Genomic DNA, 13,552 nt, shown 5'->3' with positions numbered 1-13,552 from the left:
TAGGGAAAGTTTATTTGATTTATTTTTTTGATGTGTGAATATTTTCTTGGGTGCTTTTTGAGAGAAAAAGTCTTGAACCATTTGTTTTTGGCATTAGTATTAATTTTGTTTTCCATAGATGTTATGGTTTTGATATTAGGAGAATTTGCCCTGTGGCATTCATTACTTTGATACTTGCTGTCAGATGTGACCTGTTAACTACTGTCAAAAATCTGAACATACTTAGACATTGATTTGAGATACAAGGGGAGAGTTGGGGATATATGTGTTGTGTTGGTTTTGGAGGTCCAGTTTCTTGGATTTGTTATTTGAAAGGACAATGGTAGTTCCATATTCTTGAGTTTAATAACTTTGTTTTGCCTGAATCAATGTGGGAAGTAAATATATTGTGATTTTGAGATTTGGGGAGGGGGTGTAAAGTTTGCAAGGTTATAGAATGGGTTAAAGAATTTTGTGAAAAATTGAGATTCTCAAATAAAAATTGAGATTCTCAAATAAAAACTAGTTGCATTAATTTTTGCTCTAATGCAACTGAACACTAGGGAGGCGCTCTTGAGTTGTACCCCTTTCGTCCAGTTGGGATGGAAAATGCCCCCTAATTTGGTCTTTAGATAATTTTAGCCTTCATAAAGAAGTCAAACTTGAAGTTAATTTATGAAATTGAGATTTTGCTTTTATTTAGAAACCATTTTACCCTGGGTGGGGTTAATTTTTAAAAAAGACTAATATGAAGATGAGCTTAAAATTTTCCAAGAATTATCCCTTTTTCAAAATGGCTTTATAAAACACCACTTCCTGTCCAGAAAGGAAGTTATTTTAGCTCAAGGACTGAACTATTTAGCAGATCTTTAGACAAAAGGAACCAAATTACATTTCTTTCTGGCTTAAAAAGGGTGCTTGAGCCAGAGGGGGTTAAGAAACCCTCCCCCCTTCCCCTGATGGGGTGGTCTGGAGGGGCAGGGAGGTGTGGGGATGTGGGGTCCTCAGGCTCCCTGGGATGGAAGATCTTTTTTTTTCTTTTTTTTTTTTTGGTGGAGATGAAGGGGTGGGTCTATGGTACATCACCTGAGTTGTGGGGTAAATGTAGAGAGTGTCAATCAAAGGCAGAGCTCTCAGAGCTGGGAAGGAGGCTCTAGATGGCGGCTGTGCCTTAGAGAGAGCGCGCGCTGCTCCCTGCCTTCGCCTCACTTTACGCAACTTTCCCCAACTTTCGGGCCGCCTCAGGGGGCCCCCGCAGCCCCCTGCCTCTCCTAGAGACCGACTGGGGTCGATTCGAACCCCTTTTAGGGGGAAAAGCAGCTTTTTGGGGCTTTCTTTTCGTGCCTTGTTGGAAAGAAGCAGCCGTACTGAGAGCCCAGGTCGTTGTTTTTTCCAGCTTAGAAGCCATGGCGCACCTCCATTTTTGTGCGCTCTCCTAATGAGGTTTTTTTCCTTCCGCACCCGCTTCGGGATTAATTGTGGCTTTATTTTTTTTTGACCAGTTAACAGATTGGAGGGTTGTTTTATTTATTTTTCGTTTTTTCACGGAGAATTTTGTTTTTATTTTTAATTGTTTGCGATCTGATCTATTTCTACTACTAGATAGGACTCTTGCTTTGGACCTACTACATGGATCAGGTAAGTTCATGATCATTAGTGATCATTTAAAAGATTTATAGGTGAAAGTTGGCTTTATTTTCTGTAAATAGGAGAAATTCCTGGATGACGCAATAAGATAAAGAGCTTGTTATTTGTATCCAGTGTGTTACTTTGAGAAACTTTCCGTATTGATAAGAGATGATTCCCCCTGTTCCGTGTGTCCTGTTTTTTTTTTTTTTTAAAAGGTAAAACTAGAAATACGTTGTTTTTCGGTGCTTACCGCTGTTGTATTATAACAATATCGTTACATGGTCAGGACTTTGTTCCTGCTAATAAAACCATCGATAGAAGCTGGGACCTTACCTTTCTTTCAACTTTTGACAGTAAATACCTGGGCACAGGACTTCAAAGCAAACACAGATTTCCCCTCCCCCTTAATATTTAAGAATTAAAAGATGATGAGAAATAAGGACAAAAGCCAAGAGGAGGACAGTTCGCCACACAGCAATGCATCGAGGTATGGAGCTCTCAACTTTCTTCCTTTTTTCTTTTTTTTTTGGGGGGAAACCTCAGCTTACATTGTTCACCTTGACAGGCCAGGGTAGCTGTCTGTGTTGTTTTAAGTATTTTACTAATTTGGATTCGTTTTTTAAAGCGTGACCTTGAGATTGCTAATATGCCACACCCTAATTTTTTGGTAGCAATTTATGAAAGTTGAGTTGACTTAAGGCCTCTTACAGCAGGCTAAAGGTAAGGTACCTACATTCAAGGGGGACTTTGCTGTAAACTGCAGTTTTTCTGTCAATAAATTGCAGGTTTTAGGTTTTCGGGCTGTAGAAAAATGACCTTGTCGGTTTAGCCATTGCTGCATTGCACCATTTTACATACAAGGCAGATTTTTTTTCTTTGAAAGAAACTAGGATACCCAAACTTGTAACCGAAGGCCATAGAGGAGCCTTGTGGTAGTAAATTATAGTAAATAGACATTTGAGAAAGTTATATGAATGAAAAAATGTGCATTTTAAAGTGAATTTGCAAAAAGGACCCTTTGACTGATGCCTCTCAGTTTATATTTTTATTTCATTCTACATTTCTTTTGATACCTTTGACATTTTAAGACATTTTGATAGGATTTATCAAAACCTTTAGTCGATGGTTACAGGTCCTGCATTTATGAAATTAAATCTGATCCCAGAAATCCAGGAGTACTCTTTTAATATACGCCTGCTTTGTGATTGTTGCTGAGATTAAAATTGTATATTTTACTTGTAAAATATTTTAAGGTTTACATTTGTATGCTTATATTCAGACAATGCTCTTTCTGGTTGGTAGGTTTAGTAGTATATTATCCTGGCACTTTAGTTATAGCTGCTTTATATTTATTGATTTATTTCAACAGTGTCTCCTGGAATGCTTTATCTTCTGAAGCTTACACATGTACTGTTCATGATTTGTTTCACATTTTTGGAGTACCTTATTAGTGACTAAGTAATAAAGCTTCTGAGATGTTTTGTATGATCTGTATATTAATTTTAAAAGTACATGCATGCATTTCTTGATGTGTGTGCTTATAAATTGCCATGTTACCAATTTGAAATCATGTAGTTAATAAGGATGTGATTGATTATATGATTTCTTTCTACTTTTGCTTTTACTTTTGTAATCTTATATAAATAATACGCCTTTTTTACAATCAGGGTAGTGAATACGAAAGTTTTTAACGTGGTTTATTACAAATGATGAATTTTACTTGTTTCGTTAGACCTCACATATTTTGACCCTTGCTTTCACAAATACCTTTCCACATTCTTTTGCAAATTGAGTTGTCACCTAGTTTGGGCTGTGCCTTTTGAACTGAAATGCCCTTGTAATTACCTAGGTTAGATTTAGGACAGAAAACTTCTCCATTAATCCCACACTGATTTTTTTTTTCTGAAAAGTAGTAGTGATTTGAAGAAACAGAAATCCACACAAATACTTGACAAATTACTAAAGATTCAGTACCTATAATTGATAGTCCCTTGAGTATGATTTGCATAGTCTCACCTGGGGTTTGGCTTTCTTATGCAAGGTTTGTGGTTAACCTTGATCAAACTCTGCTTTCTAATTTAAAAAAGTCAAGCAGTGTTGTTATTCTTTTAATAATTTACTTCACCTGGAAATCTACTTTGAAGTTGTCCTGCATTTGCCTACTGTCAGTGGGGTGGGGGGCTGTCCTTTTAAATGCATTTTGTCAAGTACATTTTGACTCGTGTACCTGATGAATGCCCACAGATATTTGCAAGACTCCTTGATGAGACCATGGAGACTTAAATCTACTTTCATTACAGATACCCTAAATTGAATACCTTGACACATGTACATAATTATGACATCACTTCCTTTTCAAATTGTAAAGCTCCAGGATTCAGTGGTGTTTTATTGGAGTAGGTTATTTTAAAGGAGGCTGTCCCTAACTCTCACTTGGTTCCTTAATCCATCAGAATTTTCCCCACGAGGGACCTGTTTCCATGTCACAAAGTCTGCTCTTCAGGGAATGCTACAAAAACCACTTTTGCAGGAGAGGCAGGGAGAAGTTTGCAGGGTCAAGTCACCTTTGGTCTGAATTCCTTTAGGAGCTGAAGGGATTGAGTGCACGTTCCCTCTTTTTGGAAAGAATGCAGTACTTAACCAGTCATTATGTAACTTATTCTTCCCAGGTTAATATTTAAGCATAACGTTACACTTTGTATAGCATGACTTTTGGAAGAGTCAAAAGTTCCCTTGCAAAAATAAGATTTTAACAGTATTGGGGTACCTGTCAAGTTTCTACATACTTAAAACAAAGTTGCAGTGGTGGACCTGTATAGAAATGCACACCACAGACCTGTGTAAAGAATAGACATTTTGGGGTAACTCAGTAATATCCAAGGATGGAAGCAGGAGCACAAGGGAACCAGAATGGAAGTGTGTGTGCACAAGAGTTCTGTGTTCTAGGGCTCCTCCGCCTTTGCCATTGATCTTGCACAACCGAGACCGTTTATTAAGTTTATCTCCAAATCGTCTGCCTTCGAACCAGATTTATTTTGATAAGCCGGGGTGTGGTGAAAACCATCTGCTTTCTAATCAGCTTTTAAGCAGTTAGTCTAAAACCCTGGGGATGTTTAGATAATGGTAAATGCAATTGCTTGTGGACTGTAAAAGTCAGTTTTTTAAGTGGCAGCCATTTTATGACACTGATAATTCTTACGGATCGGGAGTTTTGAGGAGATTGCAAATAAAGCGAATGGAAACCTGAAATACCAAAACCTCTCTTTCTCCCCTCCCTTCTCCTGTTTCGGTTCTCCGGTGCTAAAATAAAGGGCATCTCGGTACTTAGCGCTGACAGCAGCTCTGTGAGCCCCTGGCATCTTGGTGCAGGTCCAGCTCAGTCACAAAATGGCTGTTCCTTTGTGCCGCAGCGCTGACAGACATACTGCATTGCACTGTGTACTCGCCAAACAGCAGGAAGTTGCCGTGCCGAGTTCAAAGGCCGGCCGGCGCCGGCGCCGAGAGCTGATTGGCTGAGCGCACGCCTGGTAACAGCAGGTCAACAGCGTCGGCCCCGCCTCCCGACGTCAGGCGTGCCGCCAGCCGATTTGCGCGGGCGTCGTGACGTCAGCCGCGTGCGCAGCCCGGGCGCTTTTTACGCCGGGCGTGTGGAGGGCGGGGCGGGGGGGGTGGGGAAAGGGAAGGGAGCGGCGCTCTGGCCGGGACTTTCCGGTGGGCGGCCACTTCCCTGAAGGCTCTCGCTGCGGGCGGTTTTCCGCCCTCCTCCCCGCGGCCCACACCCCGCAGCTGGCATCCCTTGGCCCTTCCCAGCGAAAGGTTTTCCTCTTTTTAGAAGCAGCTTTTGTTTTGGTGAAAGTAAGAGGCCGGAGAAAGTCAAGTCCTAGTAGGAAACCTTCCGGCGGAGTTGAACATTTTTCGCTTTCTTTTCCGCTATCCCCCCTCCCCCTGTCCCCCTTTTTCTGTTCAGTGTGATTAGTGGGTTTAATTTTGTTACCTTTGTCCCAAAACCATTTCGCTGTCCGAGGAGGCCTTTTTATTTCAATTGAAAACGTCTTAGCACGTGTTCGTGCTGTGGGAACACATGGCCCTTAAACAAAGGGACGATTACTTGAACCTGTCCCCGTGCATTTTTTCTTGGTACCATACACTTCCTGAATTGGCATTTGATGGAAAAAAGCTCAGGTCAGTATGTGCAAAGTGATTTGCTTTTAAGGTATACTTAAGTAGAAAAATAGCAGGAATTCTCACCTAACTGTTAAGTATTAGGTTAACTTAAGAGTGACTACAGCATTAGGCACCCATTATTATGCAAACCGATGTTAGGAAACCAAGTGTTAAACACGTGCTAAAGAAAAGAGACTCCCGAATTTAGCTTATAGTGCAGTCACTTGGCAAAAAATCTTGGAAAACATCTCAAGGAAATGTTAATTCAGTCCCCATTCAGGGAATTTTTATTCAGTCCCGATAAATGTGAAAATACTCCGGTGATAATCGTGGTCTGCCTTGTTTGGAAAGATTTTCTGGTTAAAAATAAATCTCAGTTCACCAACGAATGACATACAGGCACAAGTAATGAACTTAAGCATGAAGGCAAGACTATATTAATGTTTTTTCTCTTGTACCGGACGATAGGATTTTTCCTATGTCATTGGAGTTTTTTTTTTTCTGTTTTTTTTTTTTTTTTTTTTTTTTTTTTTAGCGTGACAGGAGTGAAGTTTCATGTAGTTGGCCACAGGTCAGCAATTTTTTCAGTAAAATATCTTCAAAAGAGATGTGGCCCTGCTGAGTGTAGGTAGAATGTTTACCTGGGCGTATATTAAGTTTCTGAATTAAGTTTATAAAAGGTAAAATTCACTCTAGTAGGTTTTGTAGGTTCTCATCGTTGTGGTACTTAGGCAGAATTCTTTGGATATTTTATGGAAAATGTAGGTGGAACTGGGTTTTCAGACTTGCTCATCAAAGGTCCTGTAAGTGATTTTTAAAACTTTACGGTCAAGTAAATTCTAACGCATTTAGTAGCCTTAGTGACAAGTTCTGTAGAACGTGATCATTAACTGGTGTTTCCAACCTCTTAAAAAGTGCATGTGCAGCAACAAGAGTTTTTAAAAATGTTTATTGAGATTTGTTTGAACATTTTCATGTTTGCTAAATTCCTTTTCGTATTTCCTTACGTTCCTAAACTCGGGATAGAATTAAGTAGCGTTGCAGTCCTGTTCCGGGATCTAAACTGTTCTGCTGAACAGGTGTCGTTTCTAAGTGAGTTAAAATGCATCTGACAATACAGCAATTTATCCAAGAACTGTATGCATGCCACTTGGGCCAATTACTTACCGTTTTAAAGAACCAGCGTATTGGGTCTGGTTATCGAACCTTCTCTGTGTTTCCTTCCCTTGTTCGCCCTGGAAAAGTGTTGGTAAATCTTTCCTCTCTCCCTCTTTTGGACTCTTGCTTTGAAGACCAGCAGCTTCCGGAATCTGGAAGTTTAAGTTGCATTTTGCCTGACAGTATCTGAATTTCACATTTTTAACAATTAGTGCCGCCCCTCCCCCCCGCCCCCTCCATACAGCAATCCCCTCACATTTGTGATTCATCTTGAGGCCACCTGAGATTTCCGAACTGCTGTCATTTCTCCCATAAAACGTAGCACAATAAACTTGTTCCTGATGTAAAAATTGAGTAAGTGCTCTGGGAGACATCCAGTCAATTTATTTATTTTTAATCCTTAGAATTCAATTGGCTTTCTTGAAAGTGGGTGTGGGGGTGGGGTGGGGTTTACTTAAGCAAAGAAACGGTTGTGTTTTTTTTTTGTGGTGGTTTCATCGCTTGGTGTTATCATTAACACAGACCACGCAGGTGAGTGTGTTAGTTTTGTAAACACCTACGTTATTGTGTATACTAATACAAATAACTATGTTGGCTTACTTCTGCTGGGTGCTTAGCACTGAGCCATTTCCGCCTGCATCCCAGCCTGAGCGGGCTTTGAAGTCAAGTTTGAAGTCAGCAAAATTGACTCATCAAATGCCAGGGTTGGAGCACGTTGTTTATATGTCTGTTGGGCCCTTTCCCCCTATCCGGTCTAAACTTGAATCGGTAAGGCAAGTGAAAAAGCTATGCTGTCTACCTTCGTAGTTTATGAGGTGCGGGACAGGGCATTGCTTTAGGAAATAAATCCTGGAGAATGGAGGTGTATGGAAGCCATCCATGCTGCATTTCTTTCTTTCTGTTTAAAGATATTTTTACTGATTTCAGAGAGGGAGCGAGCGGGGGAGAGAGAGAGAGAGAGAAATATCAATGATAAGAGAGAATCGGCTGCATGCCCCACACTGGGATCAAGCCTGCAACCTGGGCACGTGCCCGACTGGGAATCGAACCGTGACCTCCTGGTCCCAGCTCAACCACTGAGCCACGCCGGCCGGGCCATGGTACATTTCTTAAACAGTTCCCATGTAGCATGTTATCGTTAACACGTTTGGTGAGGAGACACCATGTTTTTGGGTATTTCTTCGCCATCTTCTGGACTGGATTTCATACTGAAAGGGTTTAAATTCTCTTTCCTGGAGAGTCTCCATGGTTGGGGGACGGTGTGATCACCTGGTCTTCGTGGGTGAATGTTGTAGAAGGGCCCTGGGGGAGGCATCGTGCTAAGGATAGTCCTGATTTTATACTTGGGATCCAGTTCTCCTGACTTGTCTCGTCATTGGTTATATGTCTAACTGTCCCCTCGGTGCTTGGCAGGAGCTGTGTACATCATGGGCCCCAGTGCAGTGTGTGCTTCAGTACTGAAAACTTTCTCCCCGATTTAGGCCAATGACGCACTCGTTGCTGGACTTGGAATTCGCTCTTTTCTAAAATGTGGATGATAATCTTCCTTAGTTTATTCCGATCAAATAATATGCCTATGAAGTGCTGAAACAAAGAGCTAGGCCCGGTCCATAGAAGGAGCTCCATGATTGCAGATGATTAGCAATGTTATTTTATTTCCTATGCTTCATCTTTGTTCTTAGCCTTTTGCACTTTTTTTTTAAATCCTCACCTGAGGATATGTTTATTTATTTTATTTTTTAAAATTGATTTCAGAGAGGAAGGGAGGGGGAGAAAGAGAGAGAAACATCAGTGATGACAGAGAATCATGGATTGGCTGCCTCCTTACACGCCCCCTACTGGGGATCGAGCCCACAACCCGGGCATGTGCCCTTGGCTGGAATCGAACCCAGGACCCTTCAACCCAGAGGCCCCACGCTCAGTCCTCTGAGCCAAACCAGCTAGGGCACCTTGTATCTTGTATTTATTTTTTAAAAATATATTTTATTGATTTTTTACAGAGAGGAAGGGAGAGGGAGGGATAGAGTTAGGAACATCGATGAGAGAGAAACATCGATCAGCTGCCTCCTGCACCCTCCCTACTGGGGATGTGCCCTGAAACCAAGGTACATGCCCTTGACCGGAATCGAACCTGGGACCCTTCAGTCCGCAGGCCGACGCTCTATCCACAGCCAAACCGGTTAGGGCTAGGGCACCTTTATGAGAGCCAGGCTGTCCCTGAGGGCGGTGATTGGTGTCCTGGCTTCCCACAAGGGTCTGGTTACGCCGGTTAAGATGCTTTTAGGGGCAACTCTTCTTTTAGTTAATTGAAACTTTGCGTGAGTTTTGCAGCCAGTGCTCTCCTAGAATTTTTTTTTTTTTTTTTTCTGGAGGGAGCCTATGGTTCTGTCTGGACTGGGGCAGCCTCTTGTTTGGAGTCAGTCTCATTCTGAGCAAATTCCCCTCCCCCCTCTGGAGCTAGTAATGACTGCCCTGGCGGAGGCGCCTCCTTTCCCTGCAGGCTGTGCAAGGGTGAGTAATGAATGCCAAGGTGCGGTGCTATTTGAGGATAAATAACAGCAATGATGTTTATTGCCCATGTTGATATTGGCTGCAGCTCGCTCTTAGTAACCAGTCTCCCCCTGAGCACTGCCCATTTGATTTCGCATAATGCCTAAAGTCCTGTCTATTACGTTAGAACTGTATAGTCTCAATATTTGTGTTTTTGGATTCCTCTACTTCCCCTTCATTTGCTTTATGGTTAATGAGTCAGTTGTGTTAGGGAGAGAGAGACTAATCAGGCCCAGAATAGAGTCACTTGTGCGAAAGCCCCACACCAGCAAACCAAGACCTAATACCTAACCAGTTACACTTTCAACGTTCCCCAGGAATGTGACTTGGCCAGCCGGCCTGGAATTTCCTGGTTAGCACAGGAGGCAGTCGCCTGATGGACCCTTCATTTCCCCCTGGGAGGAGGGGCGGTCCTTGTTTGAAACAACCGATTTCCGGCTGATAATTTTTTTTCTTGCCCCCTTTCTGCCTCTCAAAGCTTTCTATTTTATACAACCCTTTAGGGCACCTCTCCACTTGCTAGCTGGGAAGCTGCCTGATTCCCGAATTGTTCAGTAAAGCCAATTCGGTATTTAATTTGTTTTGTTAATCCTCACCTGAGGATTGTTTTTCATTGATTTTTTTTTTTTTTAGAGAGAGTGGAAGAGAGGGAGGAAAGGAGAGAGACACATTGATTGGTTGCCTTCCACGTGTGCTCTGATGGGAGGGGATCAAGCCTGCAACCTAGATAGGTGCCCTTGACCAGGAATCGAACCCGCTACCCTTAGGTGTGTGGGACCGACACTCGCCCTGGAGCTACACCGGCTGAGGCTAGATGTTTAGATTTTACTTGGTTGGATTTTCATTTAACAATGGAATTATTTTTCTTTTTGGTTTTAATATCAGACCTTGAAGAGTTTGTAAAAATACCAATGGCCGGGCGGGGGGGTGAGGGGGTTGAGTTAGGGTAAAAGCTCACCCTGTGTTTCAAATTTGCATGTGTTTCCGTCCGTATGCCTGTATGTCCATGGGTTTGAATCTTCTGATGCAGCATTTCTTGTTCATATATTGTTTCCCAACTCGTGGTCTTTCCATTGCTTGCCCATCTTCTCGGTTCCCTTTTTAGGGCAGTTTTAACAGCAGCTTGGGCTTGGAGGTCTGTATGGGGCTGCAACAGTGGGTGTGGCTACGCTGTGGAGCCCTCAGCGTGGTGTTTGGTGAACTGGAACCAGCATTAAAAAAGGGCAGGAGGCTAGGATATGAAAATGAACCTCAGGGTTTTGCATCTTGTTGGGTAATGCCGTGCCCGTAAAATCTTTCGTTTTGGAGGGACGGTACCACTTGGTGAACAGTTTCTAGGAAAATACCGGAGTAGACTTACATTTTATTGAGTGCTGACTGTATCAGCCGCGTTTGAAGAGATGTTTAAATGTAGATTTTACTGAATGGGGGTTAGTGTAGCAGAGTTGCTTAGTGACCTCCTTAGGGGTAACCACTTCTCCAAATTAACTGTCAGGGAGCACGAGTCCTTTGCAGGCCTGTGGGTGGCCCTGCACCCCACTGAGCTCCTTTGTATACTCCCTTCAGTTGACTTGTATACTCAACAAGAATTTGTAGCCACTTCTCACCTTTGTTAGCTACTTCTCACCTTTGTTGATTCGGCTTGTGCTTGTTTTCCTGCATTTCAAATACACACCAAACCAACAGCAGAAATTGAGTGTGAGCGATGTTTCCGCGAAAACGAAGTTGATTTGCTTTGGGAAGATTCCACAACAGCTGTCACTAAAGTGCCTACTATGCGTGAGCCTGGGACTAGAGTCCTTTATTTGTGCTCCTTAGAGTAATCCTCACAGGCCTGTGAGGTATGATTATCATTCCTACTGTGTAGATGAGAAAACCGAGGCACAGGAAGAATAAGTGGTAGAATCCTAGTCAAACACTGCCGGTTTGGCTTCACTTAAACATCTTTTCAAAAGTTGCTGTCAGATTAGAGGGATTAGAGGAAAGTATATAGGTCTAGAATACTCACAATTATCTTTTTTGTTTGTTGTTTTTGTTAATCCTTTCCCGAGGATATCCCCCCGCCCCCCCCCACTCCCACCCCCGCAACCCAGGTACCTGCCCTTGACCGGGAATTCTAACCCAGAACTGTTTGGTGCGTGGGCAGACACTGAGTCAGTCACCCCAGGCAGGGCTGTCCTCTGCTTATCTTAACATTCCTTTTAAAGAAACCAGAAACTCAAAATCACCTCATTGTAAGTGTGAGTGATGCCAGAACACTGTGCTGTTCAAAAGGCTGTGATTTCACATCAGAAGTGGTTCCCACGGGGTGGTTTGGGAGGCAGCGTGGGGGTGGTTTGCCCAAAAGTGGGTGGGCAGGAGAGGGTGACCCAGGGACCTCAGAAGAACTCTGCCCTTGTGCACTGTGACTCCCCTTGATGAAGATCGGACTTTGCCTCTGATTTGTTTTGTCGAAACTTAGTTTGCAAATAGGCATTGCATTAGAATAAAAAAAAAATAAAATAAAGACTAGCACCTACCTGATTAGATTTTAGGGCTTTAGCATTAGGTGTGTCCAGGTGGGTCCTTTGCTTGCTAGCGTTGGGACTATGTGTGTCCTTCAGGGAAATGGCTCTTGAATGTGTGGTGTGTCTCTTCTGGAAGTTAGAATAAAATAAAATAATATCTCTGAAGCAGTGAATTTTCAAATAAGGACACCCCGTACCCTCCCGCTCCCCCCCCACCCCACATGACTTTTGGCTGGAGATATTTTTGTTTGGGTCTGGGATGCAACTGGCATCAAGTGGGTAGAGGCTAGGGATGCTTCGGAGCATCCTACAATCCTACAACGCCCAGCACAACCCCTCACAGCAAAGGATTACTAGTATCTAGCCCTTGAGACGCTGGTCCAGAGCTTGCAGCCAGGTGCTTGCCACAGTGAGTGTTGGTTGTTATTGAGAAAGTTGTCTTTTAACCTCGCCTTTCATTTTTCTTTTCTGTGGCGTGATCCCGGGTCCCCCACTTCCTTCCTGCGACACGGCGGGCTTACGTGCTATTTGCTGCTATTGAGGTTAGCAGCCACGCCTTTTCAATCTCCTTTGACCTCCGGAGTTGCTGTGTTACAAAGTCTAAAGAATACAGCTTATTGGGCTGAAAGGAATTCTTGGTTAAACTGGTCCCATCTCTCCCTGGGGTTCTAAAGGGATGGGATTAAAGGGAGAGTAGTGGGTGCAAAGCTTTTTACGTTCTTACCTGGTAGAAAGCTGGCCTCGTGTTCTGTATGACCCTTAGTCCATTGCCAGACCTGGATTGGGTAGGTATTTGTTGTCCCAATTGTTCCTTATCCGGGCTTCTTGCTATAATTCATTTTCCCCTAATGATATCCACGCCTGGGGGCCATGTTTGATGCGCCCTAAGTAGCATGATAAAGGTAAGATGACTGCTGTCTAGCACCGGTTGGGAATTTTACAAACGTACTTCATAAAGGTAGGTTTTTTTTCCTCCACTGGATTTTCTTTCCTACTGGATTTCTCAATCTGATGGCCCTTGGCCGTTATCCCCTGAAACTGTAAGCAGCATTTTCATACATGTGCCTTTTTCTAGGAAGAGGATCCATAGGTGGTGTTACCAGTGTCGGGGTAACTTCCAGAAGAACTGTCAAATCCTAGGAAGGTCTGCTCTTGAATACTGATCATTCTGTAATGTTAAAAACAGCTCTTGCCCTAGCTGGTTTGGCTCAGCGGATAGAGCGTCAGATCCGAGGACTGAAAGGTCCCAGGTTCAGTTCTGATCAGGGGCACGTGCCTGGGTTGTGGGCTCGATCCCCAGTATTGGGAGCGTGCAGGAGGCAGCCAAGATCTTTCTCTCTCATCGATGTTTCTCTCTCTCTTCCTCTCTGAAATCAATACAAATATTAAAAAAATAAAACAAAACAAAAAACCAGCTCTTTTCTGCCCGGCTGGTGTGGCTCAGTGGTTGAGCATCAACCTGTGAATCAGGAAGTCATGGTTTGATTCCGTCAGGGCACATGTCCCGTTGTGGGCTCAATCCCCAGTAGGGGTTGTGCAGGAGGCAGCTGCTCAATAATTCTCTC

General features: G+C 43.1%; 1 protein-coding gene across 5 annotated transcripts in view; it reads left to right on the top strand.

The window, feature by feature from the left end:
• The first annotated feature begins 955 nt into the window (after window positions 1-955).
• The window catches only part of CHD2 (chromodomain helicase DNA binding protein 2), a 143,566-nt gene continuing 130,969 nt past the window's right edge, over window positions 956-13,552 (top strand). For 3 of the 5 annotated variants that reach the window (XR_013813131.1, XR_013813132.1, XM_079763892.1), the window contains exon 1: window positions 1,628-5,790. Coding sequence is in view for 3 of the 5 variants with exons in the window: in XM_079763892.1 (XP_079620018.1) it covers window positions 5,690-5,790 (101 nt within the window). In the remaining 2 variants the exon portion in view is untranslated. The other 2 variants (XM_079763893.1, XM_079763894.1) reach the window with 2 other exon arrangements.

This window comes from Cnephaeus nilssonii (genome assembly GCF_951640355.1).
Source record: "Cnephaeus nilssonii genome assembly, chromosome: 24".
NCBI classification, from domain to species: domain Eukaryota; kingdom Metazoa; phylum Chordata; class Mammalia; order Chiroptera; family Vespertilionidae; genus Cnephaeus; species Cnephaeus nilssonii.
The sequence above is the reverse complement of the archived record's forward strand: the minus strand, read 5'-3'. Positions and strand labels throughout refer to the sequence as shown.